This window comes from Cebus imitator, unplaced genomic scaffold (genome assembly GCF_001604975.1).
Source record: "Cebus imitator isolate Cc_AM_T3 unplaced genomic scaffold, Cebus_imitator-1.0 Scaffold54, whole genome shotgun sequence".
NCBI lineage: Eukaryota > Metazoa > Chordata > Mammalia > Primates > Cebidae > Cebus > Cebus imitator.
Window position 1 is genome coordinate 2,347,652 of NW_016107369.1, and position 18,328 is coordinate 2,365,979.

The 18,328-nt window shown below is 46.4% G+C and overlaps 2 protein-coding genes across 4 annotated transcripts in view; one reads left to right on the forward strand and one right to left on the reverse strand.

The window, feature by feature from the left end:
- LRRC74A (leucine rich repeat containing 74A) overlaps positions 1-3,492 on the reverse strand; it is a 51,611-nt gene extending 48,119 nt beyond the window's left edge. Inside the window, exons 1-2 of the mRNA XM_037738578.1 lie at positions 3,456-3,492; positions 1,745-1,873 (exon numbers count right to left, since the gene is read on the reverse strand). Coding sequence (XP_037594506.1) covers positions 1,745-1,873; positions 3,456-3,492 — 166 coding nt within the window. The remainder of the gene's footprint in view (positions 1-1,744; positions 1,874-3,455) is intronic.
- Positions 3,493-17,539: 14,047 nt separating this feature from the next.
- ANGEL1 (angel homolog 1) overlaps positions 17,540-18,328 on the forward strand; it is a 26,142-nt gene continuing 25,353 nt past the window's right edge. Inside the window, exon 1 of one of the 3 annotated variants that reach the window (XM_037738509.1) lies at positions 17,540-17,728. In XM_037738509.1, coding sequence (XP_037594437.1) covers positions 17,665-17,728 — 64 coding nt within the window. In that variant the 5' untranslated portion in view covers positions 17,540-17,664. Of the gene's footprint in view, positions 17,985-18,328 lie in introns of all 3 variants that reach the window. The other 2 variants (XM_017528571.2, XM_017528573.2) reach the window with 2 other exon arrangements.

Here is an 18,328-nt window from a genome sequence, read left to right on the forward strand (position 1 = left end):
AGCTATAAATCAGACTTCTCTTTGGGATGCTTGTTCAGCAGCGTTCTCAACCTCAGCACTGCAGGTATTTTGGGTTGGATAATTCTGTTCTGAGTGCTGTCCTGTACGTTGTAAGGTGTTCAGTAGGATCCCTAGCGTGGGCCCACAAGATGCCAGTAGCAACGCCCCATGCCCTGGTTTGCCCAATGTCTCCTTGGTGCAAAATTGCTTCCAGGTGAGAACCACTGTTGTAGAGAAAAACAGCTCATGTCAAGTGAGCAAACCAGGCTCCTCTCTCCCTCTTTGATAGACTCACAGCCGACACTGCTCCCAGCTGGCCTATTTCCCATGCCCTCCCTGCCTATTCCCAGTGTCTCAGCACCCACTGCAGGGGCACCAGGAGCCAGAGCTGCAGAGCCCAGCATTTCTGTTCAGAACAGGGTTTTTGGTGCCAAATTTAGACATTAGAGGTTCCTGCTGGCCAAAGCAGGGGAGGTAACCCCCGGTTTCGTCCCTGGGACTAATTCCTCTGGGTTTGATGCTGACCCTTTCTAGCTGTGTTCCCTGTGGTTATATTTTATGGGCAGCTTGCAACAGCGTTAGCACTTGCTGTGGTTGGAGGGAAGAGGGAGGGGGAGTGAGACAGAATCGGGACCCTTGGGCCAAACGTCCAGTGTCGTCCTTTGCCACCTTCTCCAACCAGGTGAATGAAGTCGGGTGTTGGAAGCAACATTAGCGACAGGCTTGAAGTGGACAAGAAGCCAGTAAAACAGCAACAAGCTGCCTGGGGGACAGTGGGGAGGAGGTCTGCATAGAGGGGTGAAGTTGTATGTTGTATGTTGACCACAGTGGGGAGGCTTATAAGCTGACTCTATGCAGATGAACTTCACAGTTTAATTTGGCAGAAGGGGCCTTCCTCCTTCTCTTCGGCCTGCCAATCACTGCCCACCAGCCAAGTTGCAAGGCCACAGGAGAGGAAGGGCAACTGTGCTAGCCTTGGCCTGGGAAGCTTGAGGCTGGCCCCTCCGATGGAACCAGTGTCATTCTCCCCTTGCTTCACAAGTGTTCTCTTCTGGTGCTTCCCTTCTCGGGGAAACTGGGAGGAGAGAGAGGGTGGAGGTGTTGTTTGCATTCACAGAGTCTTTGTTTCAGCTCTGCCAGTCCCGATACCCAGGCATGCTTCGATTTATCAAGAACAGTAGGGGAAACCAGAGCTCCAAGGTGAGTGTGGGGAAGTCATTGGGATGCAAGATGTGCCACAGAAGTACTGCAGGGGCCTGGAGTATGGAATAGGGCAGGACTCAGAGTGAGTCAGACATGGGATTGGTCAGCCAACGTGCTGGGCAAAATCCCGCTATCCCTGGGCCATGCCTATCATCTCTCTAAGGCCCAGTTCCTCTTCTGTTGAAAACGGGCAATGATGCCTACCTCCTAGGACTATTGAAAAAAAATCGCATAGGATGCCCCATGTGGAAATGTTTAGAGGACCAGAAAACCCTGTTTGTATATTGATTTTACTTTTAACAAGCCGACGTGAGGGCACTGCTCTTGAGGCAGGTGACAAGCGTGGGAAGCTGCAGCTGCTATCTCTGGCCAGCCTGGAGAGGGACTCCAGGCAAAATTGAGCACAAGCCTTTCTGCCACATGCCCTCCACAGGCTGTCCACAGGGAGACTCTGGAAAAGAGTGAGATGGCAGCTTCCGAAAACCCGACTTCAGCTTCTGAGGAGAGGCTGCCCTGACTGCCCCCGAATGTCCACGCTCACCTTCAATTTCCAGGTCTGTTTCTGAATTCTCCCGGTCTGGTTTCACTTTTCTGACAGTCTGCGGGACTTCAGCCTCACAGTAGAGCGCTTCATCGCTGCTCTGTGGTGCTGGCTCGGTTGGAGTCTCATCTGGAAGAAAAATGTATCTCCTCAATGCCTGGAATAAAGCCTTCCGCCACCCTTCCGTCTCTACTCCCTTCCTCAGAGTCCCAGGTCCTCAAGGTGCCAAGCCCTGCCAGGGCAAGTCTGCTCTACAAACCTCCCTTCCCTAATAGCAGTGCCTCCGGCTGCAGGGTCTGCAGGGGCTTGTGAAATTAACTTCCTGCTGCTCCATGGAGACTGGCTGCCTCTGCCCGCTTCCCTGTCTGGGGCCTGCCTTGAAGATTGGCTCCTTGCTCACACTTTCCCCTTCTTAAATGTTTGGGTGGGTTTCAGGGTCTGCTGTTACTCTTTCAGGTGAAAGGATGGGTCCAATACAGAGGCTTCCTTATTGTCAGGCACAAATGGTGCCAGGGAGTATAAGGGGCAGGGTAGGACAGGGAGGGGCAGGGCAGGGCAGGGCAGGGCAGGTAGCAACTTAGGTCAAATAGAAAATAAAATGGACCAATGGGCCAGGAGCAGTTCCAGAGAACGAGAGAGAGAACTTGATTCCTAAGAATTTGGCTTAGCTTCTCTTCCTTCCAATCTAACACTGATTTTGTGATCAGGAAGAAGGAGGGGCTTGAAAATCTCCCTTGGGTCGAAATGATCTTCTATAATTAAATACATGAGTTCTGATCTGATGAGACATTGGTGAGAGGAGCAAAGCTACCTTCACTCCAGTCCTCTGCACTTGCTAGATGTGGTTTTTTTTCCCACCTCTGGGCCATTGACCTGTGATCAGCCATAGACTCCTGAAAGCCAAGGGCTTCTGGAAGCCACACATAAAATCCAGAGCCCAATTCTCGGGCATCAGCAGGACTCAACAGTTTCAAGAAGTCATGCCATGACTCTGGATGACCTACCAGAACTTAGCCAACCTACTCACTGGGTGATTGGGTGGGATGAGCATCTGTGGCAGGGATCCCAAGTTTTGACTACCCAGATTCTAGGATGGTGGGGTTCCTAATGAGTCCAGGTAGGCCTTTCTTAGTCCTTCTCCATAGACCCAGGTCCCAACATTAATCTTCCAGCCGGTCTGTGGGATACACAGTGCAGGTAGCAGTGGCCTGGTAGTTAGAAGACAGACAGCAGCTTGGCTGCCAGACTGCTGAGTGCCCTTAGAAAAGTGATGAATTTCTGAGTCTTAATTTCCTTGTCAAACAATTTAGAATTCCATTCAACCAGTAGAATGCTGGTAAATATTTAACAACTGATTCTCCGGGAAAAGAAACAACAATAAACAACACCAAAAGCATCCTGATTCATAGTGTTAGCCAATTCATGTGGTGTAAATCTTCCCAATGTGGCTGATTTCAAACTATAAATATGATATCAACCAGCCCATTTAAAAATTAAAGCTGGCTAGAGCCAATATAGCTAGTTCTAGCACAGCACTGCAGCCAACTCTTCCTGTTTGCTGAGCTCTGAACCTAAGTCAATGTCACACATCATCCCACTTCTAGAGGGTCCCAGGTGAGGAAAGAAGTGGGCTTCAGGGTCCTGTGATCTCTAGGTGTTGTACTGAGGCAGCGGGGATAGGCCTGAGTGGAGAGGTGGGATGCCCTTTCACCTTCTGTCTCAGGCTGAAGAGATTTGTCATCGTCCATAGTGCCAGGACCCTCTTGAGGGCAACTCAACTTCTTGCCACCTCTTGACTGCTTCCCCAAGAAGCACACCTCTCCATTCACCTCTGTCTCAAACTTTGTGTACTTCCCTCACGTGGGCACACCCTAGGGGAGCCTGCAGTTATTCTTCCCTCTCAGCAAGCCCTGGGAAGAGTGGGCTTTGGTGGGTATGGGATGCGCATGAATTTGACCCCAACTCTGTCTGGGAGAGGTGGCTCTTTCTCCAGCTCATCTGGGAGAGTGGGACTGCTCTATTGCTGGGAGCCCTGTGGAAAAGATGCCCACCCACCTGCGGCTTTGTGACTTAGTAGCCACTTTCATTTCATCTTCAACATTCCATGAGCTCATGCAGTCATTGTGATTCACATGGTAGACCTGGCAACAGCAGGCCTCCCACCCTCTGGGTGGTTCTGGCAGGCACCTGTTCTCATATGTCCACTGGGGCCAAGCCCAGGCTTAGCTGTGAGTGCTCAGGTGCTGTGGAGGGGCCTCTGAGTGGTGGTGTATTTCCCTCTGAGTCAGGACCCAACCAAAGCCCCTTAATTAGGTGACTGTGAAGAGCTGCCACCATGTTCTTCTTGCAAGATAGCTGTGCTTCAGGTACGAAGTATTTCAGTGATGGGTGAAGTCAGTTTTCTTCTGCCCAGCTCTTCTTCCTTTTTTCTTTTCCCTGTGGGACAGCATCTCAACCTTGGAGCCGAAGATCAAAAGCAAAACACAACGAACATATGTCCTATCACTACAGTTTGTTGCAGCCAGAGCATCATTCAATCCAAACTACGGGGCTGCTTACCTTGAGACCGTTCAACCAGCATTCCCACACTCGGCCGTTCTCACCTGTCTTGGAGTTGAAGTCCACTTGCAGTTTGGTGTCAGGAGAATCTGGAGGTGCATTTGTTCTTTCTTGGTAAGTTTTCAGGACATTAACAGTCAGGTCAGTGACTGGAGGGCTTGGGGATGTGAAAATGCCTTTTCTTTTTCTTGTTACTCAGAATGAGGAAGATCTAGAAATTTGTGCAAGGAAAACATGATTAGAACCATGAATCAAAAGAAATATGGATGCCTGAGATGTTACTTATTCCTTCAAGCATTCATGCTGAGAAACACTTATTGAGTCTCTATTATTTATGGACTCTAAAACAGGCACCGCTGTGGGGAGGAGATGCAGACATGATTAAGACAGGACCCTGTGGCTGGGCGCGGTGGCTCACGCCCATAATCCCAGCACTTTGGGAGGCCGAGGCGGTCGGATCACGAGGTCAAGAGATTGAGACTATCCTGGCCAACATGGTGAAATCTCATCTCTACTAAAAATACAAAAATTAGCAGGGAGTGGTGGCACGCATCTGTAGTCCCAGTTCCTCGGGAGGCTGAGGCAGGAGAATGGCTTGAACCTGAGAGGCATAACTTGCAGTGAGCCGAGGTCGTGCCACAGCATTCCAGCCTGGCAAGAGTGAGGCTCCATCTCAAATAAATAAATAAATAAGACAGGACCCTTTCAAGGCATGTGCAATGCATGATAGAAATTGACAAGGCCACCCTAAGGTGAGGGTCCTTGGCAAATATTTTTGCAGAGTTCTTGCTCATATAAACAATTTGAATCACCCTAAATCAGCGTGGCAGCACCATTCTGGTGGCCCAACCTCATGTGGTCCTTCTAAAGAAATAGCAAATAGGCCAGGGAGAGTGATTGGCTCCTAGGATGATCAGGTAGACATGAGTCCTGGTGATCCAGAGGGCATGTGGCTGGCCCACACTATTGCAGAGGATAAGGAAGCATTAAGGGGAGAAAGAGGGATCAGAGAGTCTGTGTGACCTGGTTTAGGGTTCCAGGTGTTCTACTTGGACAGCACCATCTGGTCTCAGGTACTAATGGGTGAGTGAGAAAATCCAGAGGTAGATACTCAAACTAAGCCACTGGACAGAGGCACCACCAGCCTGCGTCTAACAGCAGCAGGGAAATGCGGAAGGGTCTTTGGGGAAAATGCGCTGGGAATTCAGGGGAAGGTAAGGTTTCTTCACACTGGGAACTTTCATGGGCTCTGGACAAATAGGGTCTGGGGAAAAGGCATTTCCAGGAGGTCAGGATGAAGGAAGCAGCAGATTCCTGGATGGGAGTACAGGCTGTGAAGAGAAGCAGCGAAAGGGGAGGCCACAGGGCCAGGGCAGTTTTAGGGAGAGATCCAAATGCAATTAAAAGGCAAAAGGGAGATATTGAAGATATTTGAACAGGAGAGTGATATCATCAGAAATTTTCTTTAGAATGATGGACAGCAATATTTTTTGCATAATAGTCATTTCTGGAAAAAATAAAAATGTTTAAGAACCATAATTTTAAAAGTATGTATCTTTTAAAATTCCTGAAATGTAATACCTGTAACTTCTTTTTATAAGTTATTTTTCAGAATTTCTGTATTATTAGAGGGTATCTTTTTTTTTAATTGAGATGGAGTCTTGTTCTGTCGCCCAGGCTGGAGTGCAGTGGAGCAATCTCGGTTTACTGTAACCTCCGCCCCCTGGTCCGGGCGATTCTCCTGCCTCAGCCTCCTGAGTAGCTAGGATTACAGGCATGAACCACCACACCCAGCTAATTTTTTGATTCTTAGTAGAGATGGGGGTTTCACCATGTTAGCCAGGCTGGTCTCAAACTCCTGACCACAAATCATCTGCCTACCCTGGCCTCCCAAATTGTTGGGATTACAGGCATGAGCCACTGTGCTGGCCAAGGGTATCTTTTCTTTTTTTTTTTTTTTAGACAGAGTCTTGCTCTGTCTGTTGCCCTGGCTGGAGTGCAGTGGCACTATCTTGGTTCACTGCAACCTGTGCCTCCCAGGTTCAAGCAATTCTCCTGCCTCAGCCTCCTGAATAGCTGGGATTACAGGCACGTACCACCACACCCAGCTAATTTTTTGTATTTTTAGTAGAGACAGGGTTTCACCATATTGGCCAGGCTGGTCTCAAACTCTTGACTTCAAGTGATCTGCCAGCCTCCGCCTTCCAAAGTGTTAGGATTATAGGCATAAGCCACTGTGCTCACATTTTAAAAATTAACCTTTTAATTTTGCAATAATTTTAGATAACAGAAGTGACAAATACAAGAGTTCACATTTACTCTTCACTCAGCTTCGCCTTATGTTAACATCTTATATAACCATAGAAAAATGATCAAAGCTAAGTTAATATCAATACAATGCTATTAATTAAACTGTAGTCTGTATTTGTATTTTCCTAGTTTTCCCATTAATGTCCTTGCCAGGATGCCATATTACATTAGTTATTGTTGTTCAGTTGATCTCTTCCAACCTGTGACATTTTCTGTCTTTCTTTTGTCTTTCATGACCTTGGCGCTTTCAAAGAGTATTGGTCAGATATTTAGAACATCCCCAGTTTTGGTTTGGCTGATGTTTTTGTCATGATTATTGGGAAGCGTGCCACATAGCTGATGTGCCCTTCTTGGTGTGTGTCAGCAGTACATGATGTCAAGATGTATTATATTGGTCACTTGGTCAAGGTGGTATCTGCCAGCTTTTGCTACAGTAAAGTTGCTATTTTTCCTTTTATATACAATACAGACTTAGATACTTTAAGACTCTGCAAATATCCTCTTTCTGCTTACATTTTTGCCCACTAATGTTAGCATCCATCAGTGGATCGTGTTGGGAGCAGGTCGTGACGTGTGTATGATGGAGTATATGTTATTTGCTGAGAGGCAATGGCAAGAACACCATGCCATCCCCAGGCAGAAAACTGCTAGAATATTAGGCAATATGTACCAGGCATGCACTAGTTAAACCGGCTCCCAAAACACAGGATACATGACCTTGTCCCCATTGCTGACTCGCAAAGAGTGCTGTCTAGCTTATTTATACTTTAGTAGTGAACAGCCACTATCTGCCTGTTTAGTCTATCTTTATTCTATGAAGAAACACTGGGTACCTGCTAATTAGAAATAATCACTCATTCACAAAGAATAAATATGTGGGTCAGAGTCTGCTTTGGGCTTTCAGCTGGGTAATGCTATCAGTCCCCTGATGGTTCCACTCTGATCCCACTTTTGCACTGTATGTGTTCCTGTTTCTTAATTCCTTCACCACCGCCTGAGCTGGGGTCTCTACGACTGAGCTGGTCTTGGTAGAGTCATGCTCAACAATTAACTATGGTGTTCTCCTGGTGATTTTCTCTGTTCGCAATCCTTCTACATTTATGGACTGGAATTTTTCTACAGGAGTTGCCTCTCTCTGCCACTTATTTGTTTATTCAGTTGTTTATATCTATAGGGACTCAGGTTTATTTTATTCCTTGGCTTACAATACAATGCTATCATTTTTTTTACTGTTCAACTTCCAACTTTGGCCATTGGGACTTAATTCAGGTGGGCTCTTATGCCCTTTTGGCATCCCCCTGCCCCGTTTTTTGAGTCCTTCCTTACTCTCTGGCTCCATAGAAATTACTTTTCTGGCTGGGCATGGTGGTGCACGCCTGTAATCCCACCACTTTGGGAGGCTAAGGTGGGCAGATCACCTGAGGTCAGGAGTTCGAGACCAGCTTGGCCAACATGGAGAACCCTTATTTTACTAAAAATACAAAAAATTAGCCAGGTGGCAGATACCACCTTGACCAAGTGACCAATATAATACATCTTGACATCATGTACTGCTGACACACACCAAGAAGGGTACATCAGCTATGTGGCACCCTTCCCAATAATCATGACAAAAATATCAGCCAAACCAAAACTAGGGACATTCTAAATATCTGATCAATACTCTTTGAAAGTGTCAAGGTTATGAAAGACAAAAGAAAGATTCAGGAAATGTCACAGGTTGGAGGAGATTAACAGAGCCACAATAACTAATTAGCCAGGTACGGTGGCGTGTGCCTGTAGTCCCAGCTACTCGGGAGGCTGAGGCACAAGAATCACTTGAACCCGGGAGGCAGAGGTTGCAATAAGCAGAGATTTCTCCACTGCACTCCAGCCTGGGCCAGAGTGAGACTTTGTCTCAAGAAAAAAAAAAAAAAAATTACTTTTCCAAGGAGAATTTTGGAAACCTAGATCTGAGAGCTATATGCTCATCACCATGTGGGTGTCACTGCTTCTAGGCTTTTTGGTGAACAGAGTTAGGACATACATAGGCGTGCATATAAATTAACCCATCCATAACACACATTTATATTTATTTCCATACCAGTCTATCTATATATGTACACTGAACAAAAACCATGAGTCTATATTGATACCTCGATCCCCAGCCCCACACTCCATGACTCATTCATGCCTTCTCCTTTTTCTATTTGTCATTTCTTTCTCCTGGCCAGAAACCTGGCTCTTGTTTTCTACCATATATCTACTTACTTGTGCATCTCTAGTATACATACATAATTAGTTTCAGAATTGCTAAGCCATAGTCCTAGAAACAAATTTACTAACTAGAGCACAGTGTCTGTTAGTATATAAGGTTGTGGTTGTTTATACTTAACGGTATCCAGTCAAAATACTTTTTTCCCCAGTCAACTCTTTCTTCCCATCTGGTTCAGTGAGTTATTTAATTCACCTGTAATACAGTTAGATTAATTAATTAATTAGCTTATTAATTAATTAGCTTATTTTTGAGATGGAGTCTTGCGCTGCTGCTGGGGCTCACTGCAACCTCCACTTCCCAGGTTCAAGTGATTCTCGTGCCTCAGTCTCCTGAGTAGCTGGGATTACAGGCACCTGCCACCATGCCTGGCTAATTTTTTTTTTTTTTTTTGTATTTTTAGTACAGACAGGGTTTCACTATGTTGGCCAGGTTGGTCTCGAACTCCTGACTTTGAGATCCACCTGCCTCAGCCTCCCAAAGTGCTGGATTACAGGCGTGAACCACCATGCCCAGCTATACAGCTAGATTTATTTGCTACGGTTTGCATTTCATCTTTTCCCACACTTCTGGTTGATTTTATTATGGTTGACATATGGTAGGATTCATTCTTTGTGGCGTACAGTTCTATACGTTTTGACAAATGCATGAAGTCCTATATCCGCCATCACAGTTCCATTCAAAAGAGTTCCATTACCCTAAAAAGCCCCTCATGCTGCTTCTTTTACCTCTCATCCCTCCCTATCTCCTGGCGATCACTCTTCTCTTTTCTATCCTAACAGTTTTGCCTTTTCTAAATTGTATTAATGAAACCATACAATATCTAGTTTTTTGGAACTAGCTTCTTTCATTTAACAAAATGCATTTAAGAGTCATCCATGTTGCTGCAGAGTTCCTTTTAATTGAAGAGTAATAGTCTGTTAAAGAGATGTACCACACTTTGCTTATGCATTCAACTGGTGAAAGACATCTTCATATTTTCCTCTTTGTTGGTGATAATAAATAAAATGGCTATAAACATGAATGTGCAGGTTTTTGTGTGAACATGAGCTTTCTTCTCCCTTGAGTAAATACTTAGGATTAGGATAGTTGTATCATAAAATAGGTGTATGTTAAACCTGGTAAGGAGCTGCCAAGTGATTTTCCAAAGTGTGGGCTTTTTTTTTTTTTTTTTTTTGAGACAGAGTCTTGCTCTGTTGCCTAAGTTGAAGTGCAGTAATGCGATCTTGGCTCACTGCAACCTCCACCCCCCGGGTTCAGGAGATTCTCCTGCCTCAGCCTCCTGAGTAGCTGGGATTACAGGCTCCTGCCACCACGCCTGGCTACTTTTTGTATTTTTAGTAGAGATGGAGTTTCACCATATTGGCCAGGCTGGTCTTGAACTCTTGATCTCAAGTGATCCACCCACCTCAGCCTCCCAAGGTGCTGGGATTACAGGAGTAAACCACTGCGCCCAGCTGTGTATGACCATTTGAATTCCCACCATTTGTATGACAGCATCAGTTGCTCCACATCCTTGCCAACATTTACTATTGCCAGTTTTTGGTTTTGTCCTTCCATTCTACCAAGAACATAGTGGTATTTCACGGTGGTTCTAGTTTGTGTTTCCCCAATGACTGATGACGTTGAGCATCTTTTCGTATGCTTATTTGGCATTCATATATCTCCTTTGTTCTTTGTTAAGATCTTTTTCCCATTTTAAATTGGGTTATTTTCTTGAGTTTATTCTCGGTTTATTTTCTTGGTAAATTCTTGATATATTCTGGAAATAAGTCTTTTATCAGAAATGTGATTTGCAAATATTTTCTCTCAGTCTGTGGCTTGCTCTTAACAATGTCTTTCAAAGAGTAAAAGTTTTAATTTTAATAAAGTCAAATTTTGCCAAAATTATACAAATATTATCAGATTTTTTCTATTATGGATCACGTTTCGTGTTCTATCTAAAAATTCTTTGCCTAACCCAAGGTCTTGCAGATTTTACCTTGTTTTGTTCTAGAAGTTTTATAGTTTTGGTTTTTGCATTTAAGTCTATGATCCATTAAAATTTTTTTTTTATTGTGGGGAATTATGCATGATAAAAATTGCCATTTTAACCATTAAATTTAACAATTTAAAGTGTACAATTCAGTGGGATTAAGTACATGCACAAGGTTGTGCGGCCATCGCCGCCATCTATTTCCAGACCTTTCTCTATGACCCATTTTGAGTTGGTTTTTGTATAGGTGTGAAGTTATAGGTTGAGATTCATTTGTTTCACATGTGGACATTCAGTTGTTCCATCACCATTGAATGAAAAGACTATTCTTTCACCATTTAGTTGTTTTTTCACTATTGTTGAAAATCAGCTGAATTTGTATCTTTTCAATTTTGTTGTGGGGCTAGTATTTCAGAAACCACGTAACTAGCATGTGCTCTGATTATACTGTTGTGCTTTTAAACTACTGGTTTATGAGATAAGCCTTGATGGTGCTGAGAGGTGGGTCTGAAAACTCTTGGGGTGGGAGATGAATTGACTGTACAATTAATCCAACAAGCTTGGCTTACATTTTGAGTACAGTGGGAGTTTGCAGTAAGGTTTTCGGCAGCAGTGACCTGATACGATTCATAGAGTAGAAAGATTGCCCTGGCTGCAGTGTGGAAAATTGATCAAGCTGGGGGGAGGAGGGCGGGAATCAACACTAGTTAGGAGTGGCTGGAGGAAGTGGATCATTGAATAAATACAAAGAAGGCCAAACCACTTGGATTTGGGAATCGATCAGATATAAAAGAGAAAGGGGAGAAGAAAAAAGCAGGGGCCAGGATAGTTCAGTAGATGGTTGTGCCACTCCTAAAGGAGAGAACGAAGGAGCTGGGGCAGGGGTCTTTTGGAGGGTGGTGGCAGGGAGGTGATGAGTACAGCTTTGCCTGTGTTGAGTCTTTGAGTTGCTGCTGGATGCCCATTGGGAGAGGTCCACAGGCCAAAAGATTTATGGATCTGTGGCCTAGGAAAAGGATTTGGGCTAAAAATGTAGATGTGTGAGTTGTCAGAATATGGATGGTATTTGAAGCTATTGGAGTGGTGAGACTTTCTCAGGGGACAGTGGAGTAAGAGGCGGGGAGAGGCCAAAGGAGAAATTCTAGGAACATCATCAGAGAAGGATGGCTGGGTGCGGTGGCTCACACCTGTAATCTCAGCTACTCGGGAGGTGGAGGCAGGAGAATTGCTTGAACTCAGGAGGCAGAGAGCTGAGATTGCACCATTGCACTCCAGCCTGGGCAACAAGAGCGAAATTCAGACTCAGAAAAAAAAAAAAAAAAAAGAAAGAAAGAAGAGGATGGTGGTGAGAGGAACAGAAGTGAAGGACACAAGAATAGGACATCCATTAAGACAGGTGGAAAACAAAAATGTCACAGAAACCAAGGGAAGAGAATCTTAAAAGAAGGGGAAAGTTATGCAAAATTACAGCATATTCAAGAAATAATAATGCCCAGGGCATGTTCTTTCGGCAGGACCCTACTATCTTCAACAAGGAAAGTGTCAGGAACATCAATTAGGTGAGGGAGTTTTGCTGGTGTGATGGTGGTGGAAGCTATATCTCAGTGGAATGAGCATGAATGAGAGTGATGAATTGTAGACAGCAGCGGCAGACAGTTCTTGCAAGAAGATTGGCTGTGAGAGTTGGGAACGCAGGGGCTAGCTGGAGGGGACCTGGCACCGAAAGAGGGCTTCTTGACAGGAGTGATTTGAGCATGCTTAAATGTTAATGAGAAGGGATGAGGGAAGGAAAGGAGAGGGGTAGTAGAAGCATCATCTCGCAGGGGACAGGAGGAAGAGGGTCCGGAGCACGGTGGAAGTGCCGACTGCTGTGTTGGGAGAGGAGGAGAAGGTGGTTAGAGATGCTGGTCAGTGCATTGTTGCGACAGGGAGTAGAGAATTTACGCTTGGTGGTTCTGTTTTTTTCTCTGAAGTTGATGGAGAGATGATCTGGAAGAAGGGAGGCAATAGGGTAGCAAGTCTGAGAAGAATGATCATTGTGAGAATGGGAGAGAAAGCTAATTAAATTGCCGGGGAGGGTTGAGGGCAGAAGTGAGGTTAGAGACTAGCACGCGAATGGCCTCAATCTATGGGGTTGCTAATTTTATTCATCGGTGCTCAGCAGCCCAGATGTAAGAGCAAAGAAGAATAGTTTCACTGACCTAGGCAGATATAATCCAAGAACAATGGATAGGAGAGTCGATGATATTGGGAAGAGTGGTTTAAAAGAGGGGTCATGGGGATTCCATGTTGCATAGAGAAAGAAATGATGACTGAGAGAAAGCTTGAGAAGGACAGAATAGATAAATCAAACGTTTGATGGATTTCAAAGAAAGGATGAAGTAGAAGTAGGAGAGGCAGAAAGCCATGAGGGAGTCACACCTCAGAGTGGGTGAGTGCATTTATGATTTCAGAGGGGAAACAGCATAGCCAAGGAGCAGGGAGTGTCTGAAGTACACGGAAATGAAGGTCATTAAGGAGGTCATGGCAATGAGCTTCCAGGGGTTAGGATGGCTCATCCACACAGGTGACAGGAGGGCTAGAGGTAGGAAAGAAGACTGTGAGTCCAGGGCTAAAGTTTCAAAGAATCGGGGAGTGGGCAGAAGGTCAAGGAAAGACAAGGGTGAGGTTGGGGTAAACATTGATGAGTGCCTGAAAATCTCTAATGAACATATGGATGCATGAATCAGTGAATAAGTGCGCAAATGAATGCATTCATTCAGACTAGTCTGGCACATTCTAGGAATATCTAGCCATAAATTCTGAGACTCCCAAAGAAAACACTAGGCTCAGAGAAGCCAGATGACTAGGAGTGTAGAGGCCTCAGGTTATCATAAGAGTTGAAGATGAGCAAATCTCCTCAGTCTGTCCTATATGTTGAGCACATGCTCAACATGGTAGCCATTAGCTCCTTGCAGTATTCAGGACTTGAAATATGGCTAGTCCAAATTTGCTTGAACAAATAAAACATCCACTGGATTTTGATGACTTAGTACAAAAAAAAAAAAAAAAAAAAGAACATAAAATATCTCATCTTGAACTATCGATCACAAGCTAAAATACAAAATTTTTGGATCTATGGTGTCAAATAAAATATTGTTAAAATTATTTTCACCTGCTTTATCGATTGATTGATTTTTACGTTTTATATGAGGCTACTAGAAAATTTTAAATTACATGTGCGGTTGACAGTATATTTCTTTTGGATAGCACTGTTCTAGGCATTGGTCAGTAGCCTTTGCAATCCTGAGGAAGGTACTATGCCATCCCAATATTTGCACATGTTCAACCGAAAAGTTAATAAATGCAGCCACTCTGTTGGAATTCCATATGTACTTAGTGCTATAAGTAAAATTTGAGCCCTCAAATTTTAACTTTCTTGTACACTGGGAATGTCCCTTTAAGAGAGCATCTTAAGTCTCTCAAAGTATTGCAAAACCTCCCACTTGCTCCATTAGATAGGCTCTGCAGCCTGGAAACCATGTTAGTGATGGATACAAGTGTATCCATATTTGTCATATTTGTCTTCACTGTTACCACAGCTGGAAGGAGGAAACCATCTCCCTTCTTGGGGTATTTCTGACATGAAGAGGCTGGAGACTGTGCAGATTGCACTTGTAATTTCCCTTGGACTGGGGAAGCCTAAGGCTCCACTTCTGCAGGCCAAGTCTCCTTGGAACCTGTAGTTATTGCCTTGCTTAGTAATGCCCACTACAATTTAAAGGGCAGGAGACCTATTTTAGCCAGAAATTGTGAAAGAAGATCCCAAGTCAGTAGCAGGCAGAGCTTTTCTTTTTGCCCAAATCCAAAAATGTAATAGTAAATATTGAGGGTTTACCCTGGGTCAGGCACAGTGAGGAAACAGAGGCCCCAAGAGCTTAGGCAACCTGAGAGATTCCACGGGTAAAAAGCAGCAGAGCCAGGATCTCAACTCAGGTGGTCTAACTCCAGAGCTGTGATCCTCATATCACCCTACACCTTCCAACACAGCTGATTATGGACCAGGAAACAAAAAAGAAGGAAGCCTCACTTAACCAGCTCAGAAAAAGCCTCTGAAAGAACATGGATCAGCTGGGCTGACACATTGTGCCCACACACGTGCACTGAATGGCCCAGTTGAAACTGGATCCTTTAGCAGTCCTGGTTCCCAAACCACGCACTGGAATAAGTCAGTGTTTAAGGGCCTCATTCCAGGGCTGCTAAATCAGAACTCTGGGAATAGGGCCTAGAAATTTGTATTTTGAAAGCATTTTCCCAGTAGAGATAAGGGAGCCATTACTCTTGATTAGGATCTGATTTGGAACTTGGACTTCTGGGGTAACTCATGGTGTGAAATGGAAGGAGGGTACAAGGAGGGTTTGCTTAAACTCTCCACTCCTTTGATGTGGTATCAAATGAGTGGGCCAGACCTTGGGAGCACCTTTGGTAGATCCACCATTTGTGTTCTAATTTCTTTCTTTCTTTCTTTTTCTTTTTTCTTTTTTTTTGAGATGGAGTCTTGCTCTGTTGCCAGGCTGGAGTGGCATGACTCGGCTCACTGCAACCTCTACCTCCCAGGTTCAAGTGATTCTCCTGCCTCAGCCTTCCAAGTAGCTGGGACTACAGGTGTGCTCCACCCCACCTGGCTAATTTTTGTATTTTTAGTAGAGATGGGGTTTCACCATGTTGGCCAGGATGGTCTCGATCTCTTGACCTCATAATCCGCCTGCCTCGGCCTCCCAAAGTCCTGGGATTACAGGTATGAGCCACTGCATCCGGCATTGTGCACTAATTTCTAAGCAGCTTCCCAACCTTCAGATGGCTAGGGCCTCTGCTTCAACTCAAGCAAAGGGATGAGTGCTGTTGCCTGAAGGCAGGCAGACACTGCCACCTCTAGAACTAAGGGTAAGTAGTGGGAAGGCCACAATACTAACTCTCTCCTTCTTCCTCCTTTTAGCCTTTCAGTGTGATGATGTACCCAGCTGGTCCAGGATCTGGTGACTCCCCAGAAGGCTTCCCTGAACAACCAAGGCTCCAGTCACAAACTGGAAATTGCACGACTCAGACACTGGGTACTGAAACTGGGTGCATTGTCCAGTCCCTCCTGCACAGCATGTTTGGGGCAGAAGATTGAGGGAGGGAGTGGGGAAGAGAGACTCAAAGAGGGCGCTGGGTGGCACAGAAGTGATGGCAGCACTGGCCTTCATTTAGTCACATATGCTATGTTCAACCAGTCAGCAGAGGCTTATGTGGTGGCTGGGAGTGCTAGGGAATGCAGGTTCAGCCACTTGCAAAAGCAATGAGCAAGGTCATGGTATGGTAGAAGGAGACTGACTTTATTATAAATCAAAGTTAGCAGTGGGGAAAAACGGTCCAGACTTTTGCCTTAATGGAACTGCTTCACATTTCCAAGCAAAATGTGAGGCTTTAAGAAGAAGTTTTGGCATGGAGGGTATGCAAGGGGTGAGGCAGTGCAGGTCTCCATGAGGAGTTCCAATGACTTGCCTTGAGTTCCTGCCCATTTGGTGAACCGGCTGGCACCATCTTGGGCTAGGCTGTAAATTAACTGTAGCCTTGAAGCAATCTCCTGGTGGGGGAGATTTCCACAGATGCCTATATTGTTCCAAGATTTATTCTCTGGAACTTTTAAGCAAACATACAATTAGATATGCTAACAGTGTGTGCATGGAGGGGAGGGCTGGGGGCTGCCTAGTGGTTAACCAAACAAAAAGAAACAAAGAAATAAAAGAATACAACTTTCAAGCTGGGTACTTGCTTACAGTAGGTACTTGGACTGTATTAGAAACACCTCAAGATAAGCAACCAAGCAGCGAGAACTGGTCCCTGGCTTGTGGAAATTTCTCTTTTCTCTCTTTTTCTCTCTCTCTCCTCTCTCCCCTCTCTTTCCTCTCTCTCTCTCTCTCCTTACCAGTGGGACATCCTGTTTTTCTAGATTAGGGAAAAGAAGGCCCATTTGGAAGGTGGGGAAGGAGACAAAATCTTACTTGCTGAAGCAAGGTAGGGCTCATTTGTGACCTTGAATCTGAGACAGGGAAGTAGAGGCAGGAAAAAGGAAAAAATGGAGAACTCGCTTCCTTTCGGGACTGAGAAGGGCTAGAAGTCAAGCTTAAGAGAAGCCTTAGAGAAAGTCTAGCTCTTCATTTTACAGGTGAGGAAACTGAGGGGCGGAGAGGTTATAGTGTGGTCACAAGGTGGACACCTAGTTAGCAGCAGGAGTGGGAATAAACAGCGGCCTTTGAATAACACTATGGAGCCTCTAGTGAGGCGCTCAATTTTTTTTTTTTTCGAGAGGGAGTCTTGCTGTGTTACCCAGGCTGGAGTCCAGTGGCACGATCTCGGCTCACTGCAACCTCCGCCTCCCGGGTTCGAGCAATTCTTCTGCCTCAGCCTCCCAAGTATCTAGGATTACAGGTGCCCACCACCACTCCCGGCCAATTTTTTGTATTTTTAGTAGAGACGGGGGGGGGAAATTCACCATATTGGCCAGGCTGGTCTCGAACCCCTAACCTCGTGATCCGCCCGCCTCCGCCTCCCAGAGGCGCTCAATTCTAATCCCGGACGATTGGGTGGCTAGCGGGAGCTAGGAGCGGCTAGTTGCCATGGGAACCGGCTCCTCCCACTGCCTGCGTGCCGACCCGTAAACCTGCGCTCCTAATAAAGTTGTTGTTGAAACGCTGCGGCGGGAGCGGCGGCGACACCACGTGGGCCGGGCGGGGGGCGGGGCCGAGCTGAGGGAGGCTCTGCAGACGGCTGTCAGGAGTGGAGGCGGGCGCGGGGCCGGCCATGATCGCGTCGTGCCTGTGTTACCTGCTGCTGCCGGCCGCGCGCCTCTTCCGCGCCCTCTCAGGTACCGGCCCCGCGTACCGACAGGCGGGAGACCGGCCTGGCCCCGCCTCTGCGGGGTTCCGCGGGCCTGGGACGGCGTGCGGTGGGCCGGGCCTCACAACTACTGTGCCCGGGGCAGTGCCGAGGTGTGGGGAGGCGGTCCTGAGCCTCCGCCCCGCGGGCCCCTCGTGACCCCAAGAGGCCTGGACCTGGCAGACTACCCTCATGGGCGGCCCCTCCTCCTGCCTGTTGTTAGATGGCGTCGGGCCACGGTTAAGGTGGAGAGGGGCTGTGGACGGGGCGGGGCCCTTTCCTGGCCCTGGGGTTGCAGAGGGGTTATGGGGTCGGCTGAGTTAGCCCCCAGGGGGTCGGGAAACGGTAGCAGCTTGGGCCGAGGCGAGTGCCTAAATTCTCGGCGGGGGAGGCGGGTCGGCCCTGGGAGGTCTATGGCCGAAGTCCTGGACGCACCGGGCTTCCCCAGGTTCACTTCACACTCACCTTTCACTGCCACCTGGCAGCTCTCGCTCCGCTCTCACCGGTGTGTTTGGTTGAAAAACGGACGCTCAGAAATCAGACACATGTCGATATCTGCTTTGGAGCATTTCCGCCCCCCCGCCCCATC